This window comes from Meriones unguiculatus, chromosome 12 (assembly GCF_030254825.1).
Source record: "Meriones unguiculatus strain TT.TT164.6M chromosome 12, Bangor_MerUng_6.1, whole genome shotgun sequence".
NCBI classification, from domain to species: Eukaryota; Metazoa; Chordata; class Mammalia; order Rodentia; family Muridae; genus Meriones; species Meriones unguiculatus.
The window spans coordinates 27585859-27609555 of NC_083360.1; the positions used below are offsets into that span (position 1 = coordinate 27585859).

Consider the following 23697-nt stretch of genomic DNA (forward strand, 5'->3'; position numbering starts at 1 on the left):
ACCTGTATGTAGGCCCTTCCTGCTGGTGTTGGAGAATGTAGAGTGGATTCTTCATCACCTAACCTGGGTTGACCTGATGTGGCTGCCTCCATTTTCCTCAGGGTCACCTGGGGCACTGGGGTGGTAGCAGCTTCATCCTCTCGCCCCGTAGGTCAGCCTCAAATTCCATATATTAAAGGAATGTTCAGGAGCCGCTAGTACATGTGTTTGTTCTTGGGTGTCTTCCATGGCAAGCACTACCCCTTCCCATCCTCCAGCCACAGGGCAATAACATGTAGTCAGCATGCCACTGATTGCGTGGGATTCCTGGAGCAAAGCACAGATGACCTTGACTCATCTTCACGTGGGTGGGGAGTGTCCGTGGCAACCTCATGTGCAGAAGTCACTGGGTTCAGAGAGCCAGGCTGGGACTGATATAGGCCTGTCCTCAGGCCACCACACTGCTACCATCACCTCATGAACGATCTCCCCTGAGAGAGGAGTGGATTCACGGGAAGAACCTCAGGCAGTCATGGATTCTGAGTGCCACTTCTCACTCTACTTCAAACCCCTTTGTGCTCAAGAGCCCTGCAATGGCAGCTGTCCCCAGCCTCCATGTCCCTTTCTGGGACAGCACTTCTCAAAGCTTCCTTACAATGGCCCCTGTGCAGAAATGGAATGCCCCAGAGCAACCTGGAGTGCAGCTGAAAGCATTGCTCTCCAGTCTGGAGGCAACATCCCCAGGCGACAGTCAGCTGCTGAGCCCCAATGCCTGCTCCCTCCCAGTGGCACAAGTCCCCCAGGGTCAGCCTCATCGGCTGTTTCAAGGGAGAGATGGGTTGGTTGTCTGGGAAGATGGTCAAAAGATATTGATACCCCCCCCATAAATATAGATCCTCTTTTGAGAACATTTCTGAACAGTGGAATCATGAGCCAGAGGCGCTGTGACATCTTTGCCTGTTCGGAAAGTATTTAAAGCTGAAAACAGCAATGTTTAGATTTGAGCTGAGCTAAATGGCTGGATCCAAACAGACGGCGGCCTGATGTCCCCTGGCTGTCTGCACAGCACTCTGACACACAAGCAGCCCTCCTCCTTCCTGGCTATCTGACCAAAACCACTTAGTCGGTGCCTGTGACTTACTGTCTGAAATATTCCTCATCTGCATTAGCTAGCTGCCTGGAGGCATTCCATGCAACCAGTGGGAAGACCTGAGAAAAGGTGGGGCTAGTGGCAGGGTCCCTCAACCCCAGGCCTTTCCCTTCCCACTCTAAAACTTCTCTGGAGGTATCTGCCATCCTTGAAAGTGGTTTTACATCAGGGAGGCCTGCTGCCTAAGGGTCCTGAGCGCAGGGTGCAGCCTGAGGCCCTCTGGCCAAAGCAGAGTCTCTGTCCCCACTTCTCCCAGGCAGGTCTTGGTTGGTTGGCGGTGCAGCCTCCTTCACCCAGACCTGTACAGCCCTAGTCCAACTGCCACACCCACAGGCCAGATCCACTGTGGAGCCATCTCTGGAGAGCTGTCATCAGGATGCTCACTCACTCTCGGTCCAGATGTTCTGTCCCAAGGGTCAGCTGTCATCAGAGCTGCTAGGAGCAGAACCTGGGTCTTGCAAGCTTTACTGCACAGAGCTGGGTACCTCCCTCGGCAGGCCATATAAACACATGAGGAATAGTGGAAAGCAGAGAAGGGGGGGGACGGGTATCTTACGTGGAAAGAGAAACAAGACATCTAGTAACATCCCTCCCCAAGTTTGGTTAGAGCATGGTTCTCAACCTTCCGGTTGAGATCCCTTTAAGGGTTGAATGACTCTTTCACAGGTGTCACCTAAGACCATCGAAAAACACAGATATTTAGGTTGTGGTTCATAACAGTAGCAAAATTAAGGTTATGAAGTAGCAACAAAAATTGTTTTATGGTTGGGGATCACAACATGAAGAACTATATCAAAGGGTCGCAGCATTAGGCAAGTTGAGAACCACTGCTCTAGGGGACTTGGATTTAAATGGACAGACAAAGAATTATCTGTGCATTAGTCCTGGTCAAGGTGTGGGCCCACTCATTGTCTTTGCTCTAGTTTTTCTTACAAGCTGATCCACTGACAAAATTGTATAAAATCTTTCTGGAAGGAAATGCTCTCCCTCTGGCTGGCATCACGGCCCCAGCCTTTTCCTTCCTCCAGCATAACTAGGAAGAAATCCCAGTTTTCCAGGGTCTGTTGTCTCCATTCACCAAAGGAGAGGGCACACATGTCTCTCCAGACAAATCTTCATTCCTGTCAGGACAGTCACAAATGAACATCACGGCTCTGCCTGTCCTGGAGCACTTGCTGGCAAACCACTGGGATCTGGCTTGCCCCAAAATCCTGCTGGCGGTGCTAAGACCCAGCCTGAAGCATAAGGCCTTTGGGGTCCTGAGGCGCAGCCGCCTAGTGAAGACAGCATGGTGGTAAAGAGCTGAGAAAGGGTCCAACAGTAACCAAGCAAAGGTCTGTTCCAGCTCAGACTTCCATGCCAGAGATGGGAACACACTCATGCCATCATTATTCAGAGTCTCCATGCTGAAGGCCTCGTGTGGCATCTCAGGACCAACAATACTCATCTTCTAGCCCTGGGAAGGGGCCTCTCACCAGCCCAGAGCCCCGAAGAGTGGGGTGGTAGTAACCATGAGCAACAGATACCCGTGGCCCTTCTGCTGGGCTGCCCAGAGATCCAGACCTAGCCGGACCTCTCACTGGCAGTGCCAGAGGTCCTCAGACAATGTGGGTGTCTTAGGCCACTTTCATTTGGCACTAGTTCCATCCAGGTGGTCTCAAATCCCCTCCCCACCGCATACCCTCTTCCTGAGCTGGCACCACTCTTTACAGCTGCTGCCATTCTTGGTGTGGCCTCCGAGTCCCAGCATGCACGACAGACTGTCTCACTTCCGTCTGGGACACCCAGGACCCAGTCACACTATACAGTGGGGTTGCAGGGGTTAGGGACAAGAAAGGGGGGATTGGCAGCCCCTCTAAGCGAGGCTTGTGTCCTCCAGGTCTACAGACGGGAACAACAAATGCTGGAACTCAGCAGGGTAGGGTGGCATCCCCCAGGGGTTGAAGCTGAGCTCAGAACTCGAGTTCCTGCACCTTGTTGCACTCAGTAGACCCTGAGGACACGTTGGGTGAACAGCTGGGTGATACAGACAGACACTGACTGCTGTTCGTCCCTTCACAGTGTTTCAGGGAGCACCCATGAGTACTCACTGCTCTTACTACCTGCCTGTTTCCCCTGTTTGGACTTGAGGTGTATGGATCTGATAGTCGAGCCTCCCACTGTCCACTCTTACTTTTTCCTGCCTCCCCCAGACCTCCAGCATTCTCGCTGAGACTCGTGAAGTCCGCTGGCTGTGTGGCTGACTGGTCCTAACAGTGACAGGTAAAGACAGCTGGGCTTTGTCTGTTCTAAGGACCTCATTGAAACAGTCACTGTCGTCCCCCCCACCCCCCGCTCCTGGCAATTATTTCCAGCTCTGAAAGCTTTGGTTGCTAGGAAACAGTGCTGGAAGCCTGGAGGCTTTGCTTCGTCTGCACACCAAGTGGTTGGACTTGAGCAGGGTAACTTTGAAAGGTAGACTGGGCGAAAAGGAACCGAGCCAGGAAAGGACTTGAATGAGCAAGTCCATATACATACATACATATATACATACATACACACATACATACATACACACATATATACATACATGTAATTTTATGTATTTTTGCCTCCAAATGTATATATGCATGTGAGCCTGGTGTCTGCAGAGGCCAGAAGAGGACACTGGACACCTGGACCTGCAGTTACAGTTGCTTGTGAGCCACTGTGTGGGTGCTGGGAACTTAACCTGGATATTCTGCAGGAGCAAATTGTACTCTTAACTGCTGATCATCTAATCATCAGGATGAGCTGCTGTATGGGACATTGTAGCCCGCCTGGGATTCTGAATATCGGGGTGCCGGGTCTTGACAGCTCCCAACAAGATCAAATTCGTGCTCTGGCGGTGTCATGTGCCACCATCCTTGCAGAAATGAAGACATACTTGAGAAACACTTGACACTCCTCCCTCTGGCTATCAGACTGTCGAAACAATGATTTCCAAATGCTGGGATTTGCTGTTGGGAGAAGGAAAAGGCTAAAGCCTGGGGCCAGGCAGAGGGGGAGCTTGTCTGTCAGGGAGAGACAAAGTTCTCACAAAGTTCTGATAACTTTTCAGACCACCTCACAAAAGATACTGGAGCTGAGACAACGGTGGTGCAATGATGGGTGGGACCACACCTTGAACAGCCCTGCCCCTCTATTTCAAACCAAACCTCATGTCAGAACCCTGAAAATGGACTTGGAGGGATGTCACTGGACCTCTTCTTTCCTATTTCCAGCGTGCTCACGGTGAATAAGCCCTCTTTCTCTGCTTTTCATTATGTTTGTGTGCATAATTGCCCCAGTTAAGGGTGAGTAGCCCACGGGGCCTATGCTAAGTCTAGTAACTTGTCTCTTCTTGCTGAGGTCCTGGGGTGGCCTCCATGTCGGCCCATGGCCTCCACAGGCCTGCAGCAACTGTGCAGAGGGCTGGTCACTGAACATCAGAATGTGGCCAAGAGGCATCCCCTTTAGAAGGGATGCCAGCTCTGAGCAAAGCTGCTCCCAGGGCAGTGGCTCTGGATGACTCTACGCAGAGGCCTGTGTGCAAGCCAACAGCCACCTAAACAAACGGGACAGCCTCCATCCATCAGACCCCGGAAATGCAGCTTGTCTGTGAGTTCCTCTGAGAGCCTGACTTCAGAAACTGGAAGGTGATGAGTGGCATAACTCTATGATGCTATCGGTGACAGGACAGACTCTCCACAGACCTGGGGGTTCTTTTCCTCACCCTTTAAAAGTCCCCACAAAGACTGGAAAGGCTGTAAGAGCGCTGGCTCACAACGGGCTCTAACTCCAGTTCCTGGGAGCTATGATGGTTATGATGGCCCTCTGCTGGCCCCCATGGGTACTGCACATGATGGCACTCCATACAGCCGCCAACACCTAAAATCAAAACAATGAATATAAAAAAGAAAAATAAAGTCCAGAAGCCCACATGCTTGGACCCCACAGCTGTCAACAAAGTGAGGACCTCACCTTTTTTTCCTGAATAGATTTTGTTTTACTAGATTTTTTCCATCACTCCTGGCTCAGTGTCTTTAATGAAGTTTAAAGAGACAATATTCCTGCCTGCCAGAACTTGGCAATTTTCAGACATCTTGGGGTTAAGCTATAGCACAGCGATGTGGAAGCCGTCACCTGTGTGGCCCTCACTTATCCTCCTGGTCTGATACCCACCTTGGTGGGGACAGCAGAGAGGTCCGGGCTTTATCTGTTGAGGTCAGATGTACCTTTCCCCACAAGCACATGTATTGCGGTGAACTGAAGTCCCCAGAAGAAAACAGTCTCTGTTGAAGATGCCACAAGGTTTATTGATGAGAACCTGCTGGCTGTGGGGGCCACTGAGGTGGCTCAGTCAGTAAAGTATGTGCGGTGTGAGCATGAGGACCTGAGTTGATGCCCAGCACCATTGCTGAGTGTAATGGTGTAGACTTGTAATCCCAGTGCTGGCGAGGCAATGACAGAGAATCACACACACACACACAATCTTAGTGATTCTGTCTAGGTACCCTGTTAAGCTTAGGCTCCGGAAGCCATTTGGGTTTTAGCAATAGCAGTTTTCATCAGAGTGGCTGCAGCCACAGCACAACAACCTCTTGCAATGTACAGATAAGGAAAGCCAGCAGATGCCCGCAGAAATGGGAACACTTCCTCTGATTTGTGCTGTTGTCTGAGCATCATCCTGTGGCAGGCAAGTGCCAGAGCAGGAAGAACAAGGTTCTGGGGACAGGAAGAATGCCCCTCCCGTGCTTATCTCAGCTCTAGAACATGTGCCTGCACAGGTACCAGAGGCCCAGGTTCCACTCTGGCCTCTGCCTTTACTGTGCAGCCATGGGCAGTCCCTTGGCCTCTCTGAGCCCCAAGTTCCTCGTCTCTGCAGTATGAGGACTGACAGTGTGGGCTCACTATAAGATACAAGGAGAGTAGAGTAGCCAGGCCCTTTGGGTCTCCATCAGTGGGCACTACTATGTAGCTCTAGGCAGGGCTAAAGTTTGGTTGGCAGCTTAAAACATTCACCAGCATAACACTGGCAGGCAACACTGCTGTTAGGGGCAGCTGGAAGGTCCAGGCACAGTATGGGCATTCTGACCAGGGGCTCTGGAGGCTGCCCCTGCCACCAGCGTGGCACTGAGTGCCCTCTGACAACTATAGGATGGCGCGCTGGTGGTTGGGATGTGCACACAACCCTTAGTGTTGCACGTGGCTCAGAGTCATCCATACTCACTGTGTGTGCACAGTGTATGCGGAGGTCAGAGGTCAACCTTAGACATCGCTCCTCGGGAGCTGTCGCCATGTTTTTTGAGACAGGGTCTCTCACTGGCCCCGGGGCTTGCTGGTTCAGCTATCTGGCCAGTGTGCTCAAGGGACCCTCCTATTTCCTCCTCCCTGATGCCGGGTTTACAAGCACGTGCCACCATGATCAGCTTTTTCCCCGTGGGCTCCAGGTCTTCATGCTTGAATGGCCAGCATTCCCGACAGGTCATCACTCCAGACCCAGAGGAGTCCCTGTTCTTCCCAGTGACACAGAGTGAAAGGGCTGACAGGTGCAGAGGTCGCCCAGGGCCTGTGGGCGATCAGGGCTGTGGAGAGATTAACACCCCAGTTTCTTTTCAAAGGGCAGATGGCAGCTGAGGAGCTCTGGAAGCCTGACCCTAACCTGAACCTGAGCACTGTTTCATGAAGCTCCTCCCCAGGACAGCAGTGGGTCCTGTCCGCTATCCAGGGTGTGGCGTTGGGGCAGGTCTGGCCCACTGTCCCTCTGTTGCTTAAGTTCCGGCCCTGGCTCCACTCCTCCCCACCTCTAAGCCCCCTCAGGAGGGCGCCACTTTCCCTCCAAGAAGGTTTAGGTGTGGTCAGGTGGGTTCAGTTCCTGCCCTTGTCGCCTGCTCTGTGCTGTGTAACTTAGGCAAGTCCTGGGGCCTCCCAGAGCATCCTGTCTATGAAGAGAGGTGAGAATGCTCCTAGGTGACCAGAGGGAAGGCACCAGTGTGCTGGCCCAGGGCTTCTGTGACAAATAGCCACAAATTAGGAGTTTTAGAAGAACACATATTCATCTCTGCAGTCTGGAGACCTCAAGCCCATTGTGGCTCTCAGTGGGAAAAGTCAAGGTCGGCAGAGCTAGGACCTCTAGAGGCTCCAGCAGTGACATAGCTCAGTCAGTAATGCTTGCTGGGCAAGCATGAGGACCAGAGTTCGATTCCTGGAACCCACAGAAAAAAAAAAAAGCTAACCTCAGTGAGGCATGTTTTGGGTACCAGGGATCCCTGGCCAGCTACCATTGGCAAGCCCCAGGCCAGTGAGAGACTAGAGGCCTTTTATAGGGTGGCTGTGGTTCACCCTCTACCTCTCCAGGCAGCCATGGCTGTCCTCATGCTGTGCGTGACTCTGAAACTTTTCCTGATGTCATATTCCCTTCTACTTAGGTCAGGATAGTCCCCCACTGGGTCATCCAGGACAGTCCCTCTACCTCAAAGACCATGGGAACAGCCACTATCTTCCGTGGGGGTGCTCCATCACTGTGGCTAAAGTTAGACTTGATGGGCTGAGGTCGCAGTATCAGATGCCAACCTGAGCAGCCACACTGCGCTGGCATTTTGGCCGTGCGGGTTTGAATCCTGACCTACCCATCTACTAGTTCTACCAATCCAGACATGAGCCTCAGCGTTTCCATGTATGAAATGGGTGTAGCGACAGTACTCCATCCGCACTCTATTTGAAGCATCTTATGGAGCCTAGGCTAGCCAATCCTGTATCACAGCCTTTGCTCCAGGGCACAAAGGTTCCGTGAAGGAGCTTTTATCTCATTAGTACCCAGGCGGTCCTAAGGAGCCACACTCTAGTTACACATGCGGGTCAGAGGTTAGCCAAATGACACACAACCAGGAAGTGGCCTTCTCATTCTGATGCTGACCTGGAGGCTGTGGATAGATGGCAGCCTTAGCTCCGCCTCTACCGCCCTCCTTACCATAAAAGGCCTTAGTGTAAGATCTGGGCTACAGGGAATAGCAGAGGAAGGGAAATCCTGATTTTCTAACAGCAGCCCATTCCCAGAACCCAGGGGCCTCTGCAGTATGAGGTCACAAAAAGGCACTAGAGTTGAGGCCAGCCAGATAGGCCATGCAACTAGGCCAATGCTTCTCTTTTAGCCTCAATTTCCTTACCTAGGTTTGTGGTGAGTTATACACACCTGCTACAGAGGGGGACAGGCCACCCATCATGAAACACATGCCAGGCAGTGGGCTCTGCAGCCACCAACTGGGGACCCCCTCCTCCAGGCACAGGCCAGACCTGTGGGACTAGTGTCCCCACTGACTCTATTCCTTCCTCCACCTGGGTTAGGGTCAGAGCCAAAATGACACTGCTGGATTCGGCGCAGTCTGGATGGGAGCCACTCCCTACCCCACCCATCCCACTGGCTCCCAGTGGCGCCCCCTCCCAGGTCAGCTCTCTAATTAGCAGCCTTCCGAGCCTCCTCTTAGATGTAACATTTGTTATTTTATTGGAAAAAGCTGGTATTAACATATTTATAATTTTATTCAACAGTTGGATAATTTGTGAGACACCGAAGGAAAAAAAATGCACCTATGAGCCACAGAACCCCAAATGACTGGGCCTGACTGTGTTACCAGCACGTACATACATACCCAACACCCTCCGGGGGCAAAGCCCTCGGAGAAGAATCAAAGCCGAAGAAAACAAAACTCAAAACCCCAACAATGTCGCAATGATTATGGGAAATGCCACATATTCAAGACCAGAGAACTTAAGCAGAGAAAGATGGCGAAGTCTGCTGCGCCTTTTGAGGTTCTGGTCCTTCTGCCTCTTCTCACACTGCCCCTCCCCCCCTTTACACCTTTTCCTCAGTCAATAACACACAGTATTATTCGCAGTCCGCTCTGGACCTGGGTGATTTCCTGGGGTCCCAAAGACGTGCTTCTCTTCTGACATCTTCTTGTCTTTCTTTTTCCTTTCTACTTTGTACCCAATGTTTAAAACAAGTCTAGAAACCAGGGGCATGTGCAAAAAGACCCCGCCTTTTGAAGACCTTGTAAGATTTGACTTTGAAGAAAGAACGAGTGAAACCTGTGATCTGACAGCAGCATCCCAGCTCCCAGGGCAAGTATCCTCTCTAAAACGCTGAACCGCAAAGGCAGATGGGTGGGCCAGAGATCCAGGCCAGTGTGTAAGGCCCTCTCACCTGGATTTTGGCTGCCACGGGATTTATATACAACTGGCCACATTCTTCAAATCCTTTACAAGAGGGGAAAGTTGCCCAATCTTTTGATTGCTACCTTGAATCAGGATCAATATGTACATATAATACTGTCCAGAGCGCCTGAATTTTACAGTGATAGATAAACAAACATTCTTCATTCATGTTGATTTAAAAAAAAAAAATGTAAAGGACCCAGTTTCTGTGTAAATACATGGCCGGAAGTGAGTGTGCATGCGGTTTGTGCTTTGACACACACAAGGATACCTTGATCCGTTGAGGAAAAAAAAAAGCTCCGTCGCATCTGTTTCCTGGGTGGCAGTCCATGCTGTGAAAACTAAAGCCCCTCTGCTCTCCGCTTCCAGGGTCCAAACGCCAAGCCCTGCGTTTCCGGGATTCCAGGAGTGAGGATGGAGCAGGGGTCTCTGAATGGCCACTGACCTACGGCCCTGGGGAGGTCTGAGTAAACGTCCTCTGGGGCTGCCTGGCTGCATGCAACCTCCGTGGGGAACAGCCGGGAGGGTGAAGAGAAAGCCACGAGTACAACATGGGTGAAGAGCATCTGGGGAGGCAAGCCGGATGCCATCTTCTCCATCTTCTCTCTCGTGCCGTCCCGTCACCAGCGCACCTGCTCTGCCTGCACAGCATGGAGATGCTTTTCTTCCAAAGCCTTCCCTTGGAATGCTGCTTGAGGACCAGTCACCAGTGTGGTGGGTTGGAAAGAGCCTATGGAAAAGACCTGCATGGGACCCCAACTCAACCCTCATGGGGTGACTCCTTAAGCACCCTGTTTCCCTGCTCAGAGCCTTGGTTTTCTCCTGTGTACAGAGGAGGTGGTAACCACCCTCCAGCTCCAGCAGAGCCTGGCTCTCAGCTGGGATTTACGGAAATGAAGAAACACACTTGCTTCTCGGGCATGAGGATTCTACAGTCAAGGACAGGCCCCACAGTCAGCCGTGGGAAGGTGACAGGCTAGCGTGGGAGGGCGACAGCAAAGCCACCATCGAGTGGGCTGGGGGGATCCGGCCACAGTCACCGTGGGCTGAGCACCATGCCCAGCGTGCGGTGGGCACTCACAAACGGACGGCAGTGAGGTGAGGGCTATAGCCACACGGGGTCCCCTGTCCTGCTTCTCAGGACTTGCCCCAGCCTGGAAAACCCACACAAGGAACCCAGCCCTGCCTCACGATTAACCGTAGGACTTCAGCTCTGCCTCTCAGAGCCTGCCCTGGCCTGGCACAAGACAGCCCAAACACCCAAGTGAGGAGCTGGCATTGCCAGCACTCTGAGGATTCACCATCCTAAATCCAACATAAACCAGAAGGGCTGAGCCGGGGCATGTGGCTGGCTCCCTTGAGGATCTCGAAATCCTGACTGCACTGTGAACTTCACTCTGAAGCCCCATCACGGACCAGCTTTACTTTCCCTGGTAGAAACTGACCCACTGCAGTAAAATCACCCTGGACATGAATAAAGTCCTGATAATAATGAAAGGCCCAGCCTGAGACAGGTAGGGCGTAAACAAAGGAACCCTGGACCGAGGCCCACCAGGCACATCTGTTTTATCACCTGTGACTGAGGCTCCTTCCTTTCCTTTCTTTAAACTGCCAATTACCATCCAAGGCGACTCCATCCTAGGGACTCATGTCCCCACGATGGCTGCCATGGTCATCCTGCCCCCCCCCTCCAGAGGTGGCCGGGAGGGCCACTGAGGCCGACTAGTGCATGTCAGAGTTGACCTTATCCTGGAAGATGTACAGGTTGTTGGTGGCAGCAATGGCAATGATATTCTCGGCTGGGTGCCAGGCCGTGTGCAGGATCTTCTTGGTAAAGTCCAGGCTGTCCACACTGATGTCATCCCGCCGCCGCTTGCCACCCACGCACACGCGCCTTGGCTTGAGCACCGCCCTGGGTTTGCTGCTCTCCCTGGAGGCCTCCAGAGTCACATCCCGCTTGGTGTTGCGGTCGAACATGCGGAAGAAGTTGTTGTAGGCCCCTGTCATGATGACACTGGTGAGAGAATGACAGCGGTCAGTAGGGGGAGGACGGAGAGGACAGGAACACTCCAGAGCGATGGGCTGTCACTCCCAGGACTGGGAGCTTTGCCTGCCCCTCTGCCACCTTTCTGCTGGCATCCTTGGCCCCCTTCTTACCTCTCAGCTGCCATTTCTGCTTTAGGACCCTTTCATGTGGCTGAAACACTAAAAGTCCCTTCCTATCATTTGTACATGGCCCAAGAGAGGCGATCCTTTGTGGCCCAGTGGCAGAGGAGACAGCGCATGATGCTGAGAGATAACTATGGCTGTCCCAGAGCCCTTGGCAAGGCCTACAACCTCAGTGGCTGGCTAAGCCAACAAGCGAATGAATGCTCACTGCCACAGATCACATGGGGTGAAGGGAATACCACATGGGGTGAAGCCAGGTACCCTGGTAACAAACTTCTGCCTATGCCTCCTGCTCCTCGCCTAACCAGGGTTTTCATCTGGTGAGGCATGGAGTGGGTTATCTCCACGATGCACTTAGGAATCAGGCCTGGGGCCTAAAGGAAGGATTTGGGGTTGGTTCTAGGGAAGGCTTAGAAAGCTATGGGGAGAGGAGGAGGAAGATGCTCTAGGAGGAAGGAAACTGATGGCCACAGAAGTGCCTCAGAGGAGGGGATATTCAAACCGCTTCAGTGGGTGATAAAAAATGTAGGTCTACACCAGTCTTGTGTGTGCAGAGCACAGAACAGAGTGCCAAGAGGAACCGAACATCTTGTGTGTATGTATGTGTGTGTGGGGGGGGAGGTCATTCAGCCTGAGGCATTGGCACAAGGCCCCATGAAGTCACTTTTCAGAGGGCTGACCCAAGCAAATTTATCTGCCCCTATTTGGAGAGCCAAAATTGGGACTAGAAACAAAGCTGGGTTCTGTGCTTGCACCCAAAGCTGCTGAACAGGATTTCAGGTACCATTGAGGGCTGCTACCCCACAGAGTGACCAGCCAGCCACTGGCCCATTTATTAAGGGGTGTAAGCTCCCCATGAGTCCAGCAGAGCAGACTGCAGGACTCATGCTTGCCTTGAAGGGATGGGGAATTTGTTTCTCCCATGAGCCTTGGGCTCCTGGGATGCAGGCACTGAGGTCCCTATTCATAGACCAAGCTCAGAGGAAGCCAGAGGCAGAAGGAAGGGACAGATTGTTCTTTATTGCCCAGAACCATGGACATCCATTGACTGGACACTCCCAAAGTCCCTCATGCCAGACATCACTTCTACTGGTGGTGGAGGAAACAGTGGAGAGGTGATGAGAATTTGTCATATCATAAATAGCAAGGTACAGGAAGAAAAGCCCAGGAACCTGTGGGGCAGGGCAGAGAAGGCAGGGACAGCTTCCTGGAGGAGGAATCAGCCGAGTAAAGTAGGTGGAATGTGCTTCGGCAGGATCCAGGGTCAGAGAGAGTAGATGTGGGGGAGAAAAAGGAGAGATGGGGCACATTTATGGGAAGTGTCACGCAGAAGCAGGATGCAAAGGCCCAGAGCTGGGGCTCCACCAGAGGCATGGCAAAGTAAAGGGCAGGCAGAAGGTGGCAACCTTCAGCCATCTACCCTAATAGCCCTTAACTGCTGGGTTGGGGTCTCCTTTTTCTAGCAAGTCCCTTACTTGTGAGTCTACCAAGACCTCCCACTGTTCACTGGGGGATTCTAAGTGGGTGTGGCTGCCTGTTGGAGAACCGCAGGGATCCTGACTTAGGGGGGATGGGGATGGGGTGGGTGGTCAGACTGAGACTGAAGCCTGGCTGCCTGCCCTGCTTTGGACCAGAGCTCTATCCCACCATCTCCATGTCCTTCAGGTCCCTCTACTCAGCACTGCTCTGTTCTGACCCCTACAGAACAGGTGGATCCTGGGGATGAAAGCAGCCCCCAGGTGAAGCCAGTCCTGCTTCCCCTGAGTGGTCTTATTCCTGTCATCACCACCCCCACTCACAGCCTCAGCTTTGAGCAAAGCCACTCTTACTGGCCACCTCAGAAGCTTGGAATGTCAGAGCAAAGAAGATGCCATCTCCCTGGATGGACAGTTGTTCGGGCCGAGGCTCTCAGGCCACCATTTCTCACCCGTCAATGCAGGGACAGGGTCAGTGGGGAGGGAGGTGATGCCACAGAGGCTCTGGTACAAAAACACGCCTGGTAATATGCTCCCCTGGTCACCTGGAGCCTCTCTCCTTCATCAGGGCAGCAGGATATGTGGCTATCCAGCCATAGACCCTGAGGGGCCACCTATCAGCCTCTGCACTGAAAGATCACAGGTAACTAAGTGAGCCTTGACGCCTGGGGGTGGGGGCAAAGAAGCGATTTCCTACCTCCTAGCAGAAAATCTGAGCTGTGGAGGAAAGGGCACACGGAAAGGTGGGCCCTTGGGTACTGCAGGGGGAATGAAGGATGCAATGGGCCCACCCACAAGACGCTGTGCTGGGCCCCTGCTGTGGCATCTCAGGGGCCTGTGTCATGCAGTAGAGGCTGTGTCTCAGACTGTGGGAGGGGAAAAAGGGTGGGTCACAACTAGGTCACCAGTTCAAGTTGTGAGCCCCAGCATGAGGCTTGCCACAGTGATGTCAGAAGGGAAGTGTGGTTGGCCCCAATGCCTTTCTGTCTCCTGGGGATGGAGATACTAGGGTACGACCCTCATCTGAGGGCACAGGGAGTGGGAGGCACTTGCCTGATTCTGACCTAAAATCCCACAGCACCCTGAGACAGGGGGTCAAAGTGGGTGTCAGCATCAGTCTCGGGGGTGAAGAAAGGATCACTTCCTGGACCTGAGTCTGAGAGCTCTGGCTGCGAGGGAGGAGACCTGTTGCACACCTCCACCCGGCAGAGGGCAGCACTGTGGTGAGGAGTGACAGGAAATCCCTCCTAGGGGGAAGGGCCAGGGGCGTGGCTGTGTACTGCAGCCTGCTCACCTGTCACTCCCATTCCAGGCACACTCAAACTTGTCAAAGATGCAGTCACTCTCATACAGGGAGCAGAGCTTACTCCGCAGGTAGTCATGGACCTGGTGAGAAGAGGGGACAGGCTGATAAGTGGCCACCAAATAGCCCCCAACCCACCATAGACCCTCAGCATAGCCCTGCACACACAGCTGACCCGGAGCTGTGGGCCACCGGGACAGCACCAGGAAAGGGAACATTCACAGCCAAGACGGTAGAGACTGTCCTTGGCGAGTCGGGAAATGGTGGGCACTGGCTGTCCACAGTCTGGGGGACCACTCCTCCTGTCTCAGACTGTGACTCACAGTCCTACCCTGCTGCGTCACCATCGCCATGGTCCCATTTGCCTGGGACTCTAGAGGATAAGGCCAAGGCTCTAACTGTCTCTGATCCCTGGGTCCAGAACCCTATGGGATACAGTGCACTGGCCCAAACCAAGGCAATCCGGTGGCACTGCTAACCCTGCCAGAAGGCGGGGTTCTCACCTTTCTGTTTCTTTGTATAGGCAAAGCAGCGCTTAGCAGAGCTAAGCACAGGTGTGATAGCTTCCCCTCCTGTGTGCCAAACCTTGCCTCCTCCCTGGTGGCAGAAGAAAGTGCTTCAGCTCCTGAGAAGGAGTGAGCACCAGCTTTGCTGGTCCTGCCATGAAGGCCGCTCCATGTCTATGGACCTGATGCCTTCAAGAACCATGGACTGAGGATGATGATAAAGTCTTGGGGCAATCCCACTCCACGACTCTCCTTTTAAAAATTATTTACTTTTATTTTATATGCGTTGGCATTTGGGCTGTATGTGTATCTGTGTGACGGTGTCAGAACTCCTGGAGATGCAGTTCCAGACCGTAGTGAGCTGCCATGTAGGTGTTGGGAATTGAACCTGGGTCCTTTGGAAGAGAAGCCAGTGCTCTTAACCACTGAACCATCTCTCCAGCCCACCACTCCCTTCCAGACTCCTTTTGATGGAGTGAAATAGCTCTCACTTGTCTAGAACTGCAAGTTATCCAGGCAAAGTGCCACCACACACAATTTCTGGGACACAAAAGTCACCCCCAAAGACATGAGTAGTTGTAGTCGTTATCAATGCTATTTTAGAATCTGTAGGTCAGCTGTACAGAAAGTCAAGCACCTAGCTTCAGCCCTCGGCCCCAAAAACAATAATGTTTACACCTCACTGGGGCCCCACAGGCTTTGAGAGGCCCAGAGGCTGCATACTCACTGCTCCCTTAAAAAAAAAAAAGTCCACTGTGCTGACCATAGTGTCATGAAGGCACTGGCTCAGTCACCTCAATCTCAAACTGCTGACACTTTCAGAGTGACACAAGAGGGTCTGTCCCTGCACAGAGCATACAGTGTGGACCTGGAAAAGCAGGGAGCCACAGGCCCTTGCGCACTGCTAACTGGGGGGTGGGCAGATCAGCAAGAGATGTCCTGGGAGCTTGTGACTTGTAGCGGCTCCTTCCAGAAGCCTCGCTTCCAGGACACACCACCTCGGCTTTGGCAGGAGAGTGAGCAGTGCCGAGCTCTGGGCCAGCTACCACGGAGCTGAGCCTCCTCTGTCACTCTCCAGCTTCCCAGCGTCCCTGTCTGCCGAACAGGCAGTCAGTCCCTTCATTTCTGGAGTAGGACAAAACAGGTGATGGGCCCATGTGTGGACGCACAGACACAGCCCTGTGGGAGGGGCTGGGGTTTCTTGTGGCACGCTTGAGCCCATACCTGCCAATCCAAGCTCCAGACAACCTTCAAAGCCCAGAACAAATGCAGCTGCCTCCGGAAAGCCCTGCACCTCCCCCTTGCCAGACACCGACAGGCTGTACCACACATGTGTTACTTCAATAGCAAACCAACGTTGTCCTGTGCCCCACCAAGAGACCTGGCATGATGATGAATAAAGCTTCCCCAGAAGTGCCCAGTGGTCCACCCGGCACACTGGATCAAAAGGCCACCCTGAGGATCTAGAAACATCTCTCATGCTACCACTGAACATAATCCACACACAGATGTTTATAGTGGGGAGTGGGGGGGGCAGGAGTCACGCTTACCTACTTACTGGTAAGGCTGTGCATGACAGGGTTGCATCCGCACCCGGACCTCCTGTCTGACTTCTGTTCCTTCCTCCCCTCCTTCCCCGGAAACTCGGACTCTACATGAGATGTCAGCCCCACGCAGGGACCTCCCCAACCACCCCAAGAGCTGGGCCGGGAGCCTCTCTGCAGCTTCATCTGCAAGGCAGCGTGAAAAGCCTCCACAGCTGGGCTGTGGGGTTATCAGCAGGAGGGGGGGGGCTTTGGGGGGGTCTCATACCACACAGAGGGCCCCGAGGCTGCCAGACCTCCACACACACCTGGTAGGTCTCTATGGGCCTCGACTCCATGTTCAGGTCCCAGACCTTGACCGTGAGGTAATCCCTCGTGAGCATGTAACGCCCACTGTGGCTGAACTTCACGTCGGACACCGAGGAGATGATCTCAGAGAAGAAGGAGCGGTTGCTGGGGTCCTCGGGCTCTTCAAAGACTGCGGAGAAAGAGTCAGCAGCTCTTATCGGCTGCCCTGCCCACAGTGGGAGCCGCAGCAAGCTGTATCCACCTGGACCTAGCTGTCTGTACCACCATTCATTCATTCATTCATTCATTCATTCATTCATTCATTCATCAAATCTTCCCCTAAACACCTACCAACCCCATGGCTCTAAGGATTTTCCAAAGAGGAAGAGCCAGCCCCCGGGAGGGTTTCCTTGTGGAAATTGTGTTAACTCAGTATTTATTGTGTTAACTTAGTATTTATTGTGCTGTGAATGACCTCCTCTAATCCCCTAATTTTAAAACTTCAGAGTAGTAGCCTAATTATCCCCATTTTTTATCCAAGAAAACTCAGGCCGAGGGTGAATCCACGCACAGATCTCAGGGGTAGATGAAAGTGGGGTAGCTGAACCCAGAGCTACGCTTCATGCAACCCTCTGCTTCCCCCTACTGGCAGTTCAGAATACCAGACTGAAAGTGTCTTGGCAGTCTCTGGTATGCTGGATATTTTTTTCCTGGTAGGCCAGACCCTGATGTGGTTCTGGTACTACCTGGTTCCGGGTCTTCAGGCCAAGAGCTGCTTCTGTGCAGGTGCAGTGGATGCCTGTGGTCAGTGAAAGAATCAGACTAACTTTGTAACCTATGTTTCTTTTAATTGCCTTATAACTTATATTTTCAAGTTTTAGGCCCATGTTAATTAAAGCCTCTTAGTACTTCTCCAGAGAACAGAGGAATGTAGAAGTTCCTGACATTAGCCATCTTTGAGGGCAGAGATAAGGAAGAGAACAAGCAGAGATCTCTACAAGGTGTAGAGAAAATCACCGGCCGGCGCCTGTGAGATAAACTTTGTTTGGAAACTGGGCCAAATGGCCCCAATCCTTCTCCTGAATAGCTCCTGACCTTTGACCAAAGCCTGTAGCCCTCACTCCTCAGAAAAGACACGGGATGAGTGAATCATTCTCCCACCTTTAACTGTGGCTATCTCTCATATGGCAGGAAATTCCAAACTGACTTGAAGATCAGATATTTCCCAGACATTTATGACAGGGCTGACCGGATCTAAGGGTGCCCAGAACCAACCAATTATTTTAAAAGTTAAATACCTCATCCAATCCTGAATTGCCAAGACCGCAACCCATTAAAATTCCCATGCTTTGTCCTTTAAAAACCTAAGGCCTTTGTCTCCTAGTGCCACCCCTTGCTGACCAGCAGGGGAGACCCCATTGCACAATAGTCAAAATAAACCCCTTGCGATTTTGCATTGATGATTGGTCTCCTGGGTTCTCTTCATCCCCCTCCGGAAGTTAGCGCCCCCTAGGGTTCCCCCCCTTGGGCCTAACAGTCAGTCACATCCCCAAGTGGCGCTGGCAGCAGAGCAGGTGGGGATTAAGACTGCCATGGAGCTAGCATTAACTCACCACCACCTAAGCATCTCCAACCTGTAGAGCCAGCCCCCAGGAAACCACTGAGTGGCAGCCCCGCCCAGTGCCTCACTAGAAGCGCAGGGCTGGCCAGAACTCCCAAGAGGTTCAGGGCAGATTCATTCTTTCCAGCCCAAAAAGCCCCCAGTAGTGGCCCAGCCCAGGATGTATGGAAGCACTGATAGACTGGATGCAATGATGCTCACTGATTAAGGTCTAACAACTCTTCATTTCCTGCTCAGCCTCATACAATCAAACCCAAGAGACAGAGTGGGCCCCTCAAGAACTGACAAGCTCTGGCCCCCATTTCTGAGTCTCACTGCCCTCATCTTTTCCTGTCACACTGTCCCTTCTACTGAAGTCTGCAAAGAGCATCCCTGGGAAAGCTCTCGGCCTCACTCCCCAGGCTCGTGCTATCAGAGAGAGCTCTTCCCACCATGCTGGTTAAAGCCACTGTATTGAGAACCTTAGGATGGGATGGGGGTTTTCACTGGCTGTCTAGGGGCTGGAGTGATAGCCACAAGCTGAGAGGTGTGGTGGCTTTAGCAGCTGGGAAGGGCAAGGGAACAGTTGCTCCTAAAGCCTCCAGAGGAGGCATCCCTGCCACACCCTGACCTTATCTCCAACCACGACGGTACAAAAACACACGTGCTATTTTAAGCCACTGAGAAGAGCGCTCTCTGGTGACTCCAGAGCAATAGCGTGAGGAGGTTGAGGAAGAACAAATGCTGGTAAGGGGCTTGGCTCCCACGGCTCCTGAGCTGCAGGTGTCTGGAGTATTGGGATATTCAGGTTGCTGGTGCCCCGTGATGGTGAACCACCATCTCTACCCATTCAGGGCCAACCTCTTGCTCGGTGGTGAGCCCTTCCTTCCCGAAGACTCTGCTGTCAAATAACTGTCTATTCTGAGGCATCACGGATGACTGTTTCTATGGTTACCCTGTCACAATGCCTAGCAGACAACAACCTGGGTTTCTAGTGTCTCCAGGAGAGCTGAGGCTGTGGATGGGAGCACAGAAGAGCCAGTATACCCCAGCCTGGCCTGGTTCAGACAGGACTGGGAAACTACTGTGCTCATTTGACCCTCGGCCTCCTCACCTGCTCAGTGGCAGGCATGAGCACACACAGCAATCACAATGCTTCTCACTCAGTGAGAAGAAAATGGCTGTGTCATCTCTTAGGAAAGGGGCTGTGGACAGAGACCCTGGGGGAGTCTCTGACACCCACACCCTGGCTTTTAAACAGAAGAATGGGAGGCAAAGAACCAAAGAAAGCTCCAGGCTTTTTACACAAATGCAGCTGGAATGATGATCATGGCTGATAAGAAACAACACATGCCTGGTGACTGGGAATACGATGCTTGATCTCTCAGGAGAACGAAGAACAAACTTGCCCTGAGGGCAAGACCCATCCATCAAAGGCTCTAACAGTGAAAATGCAAAGTCTCTGAAAGAATATAGCCTGGACTGAGAGTCCACCTGCAGGGGTTCCCTGAACACTGCTAAGGCACCTGTCTCCTCGAGGTTAGCCCACAGAAGTTGATACAGCTGTGACCCCAGGAAGCCAGGCTACACGTCACACTGGCAACAGAATTCAGCAGTGCCACCCATGGGGCACTGGTTTCATAGGCAGGAAATGTTCCAGAGCGAGGAGGTCATGGAAGCTTGCACCAAAGTTCCAGAAAGCCACTGCGGCCAGATTGTGTGGTAGTAAAACATTCCCTGAAGGCCCTGAAGACCACTGTTTGAAGCTCAGGAGGTAAAGACTATGTTGCAGTGGAGACCCAAGGATACTGGAGATGCCAGGACCCTGGGGCATCCACTAAGGAAATGCAGGCGTAAAGCAGACCTGGCCTAAGAGAGAGATTCTGTGCTGAGGGCAACAGAGCTGGAAAGCAGAGCTACTTAAGCTCTTTGCTGCCTTGTTGAGTCCAGCAAGGGTCAGATACTGGACTTGGAGCTGAAAGACTGGTGTTTACCCTGATGGTTTGGTCTTGCTTTAACTGTTCCTTTCTATGACTTCACCCTTCCCATATTACACTGAGTTATTGTATGTTTTAATTTTACAGGTTCATAATTAAGAGATTGCCTTGCGTCTTAGATAAGACTTAGCTAAGACTTTCAAGTGATGGTGGAATGCCAAAGACTTTGGGGACTTTTGAAATTGGACTGAACAGTTTGTGCTATGAGATGAGCCTACGGAGATAAGAAGTTTCAAAAAACATAAAAGTATGGCTTAAAAGTAATGTGTTGGGGTGTCAAATTAGCAGGAGGTACAACTGTGATGGCAATATTGACTGTCAACTTGACAGGACCTGGAATCACCTAGGAGACAGACCTCTAGGCACACCTGTGAGGGAGTACCTGATTAGGTTAACAGTGCTGTGAAGCCCATCCTAAAAGCTGGTGGCATCATTCCCCAGGCTTCAGTCCTGAAACACATAATTAAAAAAAAACAAAACAAAACAAAACAAAAAACAAAACAAAAAAAACTAACTGAACACCAACATTTTTCTCTCTCTGCTTCCTGACTGTGGACGTGATTTGACTCGTCACCTCATGTTTCTGCTGACATGACCTCCCTATGACAGCTCCCAAAGAAACTGGGACAAATGGCCAACTGAGGTGCCCATTTAGCATACCAAAGAGCATGTTGGCTGCCAGGCTCACTCAGTGTCTGTGGTTCCTCTCTGCTCTTCTCACTCCTGCCTCCTGCCCTAAACCTCTCCACCCAGGGCTTTGCTTCCCTGCCCCACCTTCTCTTTCCTTTATAATGCCACCATTTTGGCCATGCACTTGGTTCTTTTGGCCCTTGGCTCTCTCTTGGCCTCTTGGTTTGCTTGGCTCCCTCTTGGTACCCTCTCCTTTGTTCCCTCTCTCCTCTTCCCCTCTTTATATTACTATCCTCTCTCCTCTCATGGCCTTGTCCAGTCTAGACTTTTCCAGATGCCTCTGGCTATACTCTCCCTCATATCTACAATTGAAACCTTCCCTTCATCCATACCTAGGAGCAGTCATGTCCTCATTTGCATTCAGCCACCACAATGAACGGTAACATCATATTGTGTACCAGGTTAAACCCTTTCTACCTTATTGCTTTTGCTAGGGTATTTCATCACAGCAACAGGAAAAGAAACAAAGACAGGCACTAATCCAAAAAGAGAAATTGAACTTAGTGACAAAAAACAAACAAAATCATGAGGCTAGAGAGATGGCTCAGTGGTTGAGTGTGTACTGCTCTTCCAGAAGATCCCAGGTTGGTTCCCAGCACCCACATCAAGTGACTCACAACTGCCTGCAACTCCAGCTTCAAGGAATGATGACCTCTTCTGGCCTCTATGGGTACTGCACCCACATGCACATACCTAACCCAGAGATACAGACTTATGATTAAAAGAAATAAAATAAACCCTAGTGTTTAAAAAGCAAAAAAGTCTCTCCCTCACAAGGACCCCTAGCTGATGTACACACAACCTATACAAGACCTTGAGGGGCAGTAGTACTATGCCATCCTCAGGAAAAAGGAAGAGAGCTGCCAAGTCCTTGGCAGGGGTGCACAATGATTGTAACAACAGTGCAGAGAGTGTGGGAAGAGTCACCTATGCACCCAGATACAAGTACTCTTAAACCTGTAGATGGCCATATGCCATGCAGTCCTGTGTATGTATAGGACCACCAGCCTGCAGAGAGGCCTAGACATGCCAATGTGGTCAAAGCTTCCATGTGAGTCATTGGGCAACCAGGCAAGGGGCTCTGAGAATTCTTCAGAAGAGACCTGGCCCTGAGGCCAGCCAGCTCTCTCCAAAGCCCTCAGTGGTGGCACCTTCTGTATGTCAGCCTTGCAGAAGCCTTCAAGTACCACAGCATAGTACAGACACAAGCCTGTGAGCACTCTGCACCCAAGAGCAGGCGTGGGATGTACAGAGCTCACTTTGCGAACAGAGCTCTCTGCAAAGCGAGCTCTCCCCCTCCTGTGCCTGACTCCGTGAGGCTCCAGCACCACCAGGCATGTGACAGTCACATGACAGGGTGACTTCTTAGGTCTGAGCTCAGGAAATGCACAAGGGACTCACAGAAGCTGCCCTGGTGGGTGCAGCTTTGTCACTACCTGTAACACCCCAAGAATCTGGGTGTCATAGACTACAGAAGCCACATGGTTCTGGCTACCACCTCTACCTAAGCACATAGTTTGAACCAGTACAGAGCACACAGACAGTACCAAAAGCCTCTCCCTGCCTGAAACACACACACATACACACACTCCTTCTTAATTTTAACATGAAGATACACAGACAAATTCCAAAACACCAACCACTGTCTCATGATCTACCACACTATGTCTTGACGTCTTCCTTCCTGGTACTTTCTCTGCTTCAATTTTGGGAGCCAAGCAGTATTGCTCTGCCTCTCATTCCTCCACCGAACCTGTCAATGCAATAGCTTCCATAACTTCCCTGTGCCACTAAAAACCTTCTAAACAGTTGAAGGTTTTTAAATGAGTCTCTTAAATGGGAGTCACCACTGCCAATGCCTCACATACTCTGCTGGACCAGTGGGGTGACTCCAGCTTCTGCCCTCACACTGAAGAAGATATCACAAAGCCTCTTCCAGGGAACTCAGAGAGAGCTCAATCCAGAGCAGGCCTGACCCCCCTCTCCTTCCCATCTTTTTTTGCACAGTCTGACAAAAAGCTGAATATGGATCCAATTCAGGAATATGTGCCATCTAAGCCAGCAGGGAGTGAGCCCAGGTGTTTGGGCCAATGCCCCATGGTGGTAGAAGGATGGCCACAGCTATGTCTGTCTTAATCCTCGGAACCTATAAATGTCACACAGAGAAAGAGAGAGAGAGCAAAGGGAATTAAGGCCAAACACAGCATGAAGAACGCTTGTTCACCTGCTAATCTTGAGGAGAATTGTCACCCCAGATCACCCTGTGGGCCCAGTGTGAAGGCAAGGATCATCATGTAAGAGTGAGCAACTGAGTTCAGTGCAAGTCTCAACACGGTTCTGAAGATGGGAGGAGGTGGCAGGAGTGGCCCCTGAGAGTTGGAGAGCAAGGGGCACTGGCTGCCTGAGAGTTACAGGGGCCCCACGTGCCCTACACTAGTTCTGGTCAGTGAGGCTCACACCACACTTCTGACAGATTACTCTAAGACAATGAACTTGTGCTCATCAGAAGGCTCGGGTGGTAGCTGACGTGGCCCAGCTGCAGGAAGTCCAGGGGTGTGTGTGTGTGTGAGGCTGTCTCTGCCCTCAATCACCCGGACCTCTCAGGTCTCCCTATCCCATTGGACACAGTTCTGGGATACAGTGTGAGGAGAATTTTGAGTGCTTGCGAGGATGCTCTGAGAAAACAAGATAAGAGGCTTGTGGCTTCGGTTTCTTGAAAACACAGGCTTATTCTTGAAGTGTATTTTCATGATTCTCCCAGGTGTAGTGGATAGAAGTGAGT

General features: G+C 51.9%; 1 protein-coding gene across 2 annotated transcripts in view; it reads right to left on the reverse strand.

The window, feature by feature from the left end:
• Positions 1–8609: 8609 nt before the first annotated feature.
• Positions 8610–23697, reverse strand: part of Ppp2r2c (protein phosphatase 2 regulatory subunit Bgamma) — an 81017-nt gene continuing 65929 nt past the window's right edge. For both annotated transcript variants that reach the window (XM_060365420.1, XM_021630657.2), the window contains exons 7-9: positions 16649–16818; positions 14282–14373; positions 8610–11357 (exon numbers count right to left, since the gene is read on the reverse strand). In XM_060365420.1, the coding sequence (XP_060221403.1) occupies positions 11066–11357; positions 14282–14373; positions 16649–16818 (554 nt within the window). In that variant the 3' untranslated portion in view covers positions 8610–11065. The remainder of the gene's footprint in view (positions 11358–14281; positions 14374–16648; positions 16819–23697) is intronic.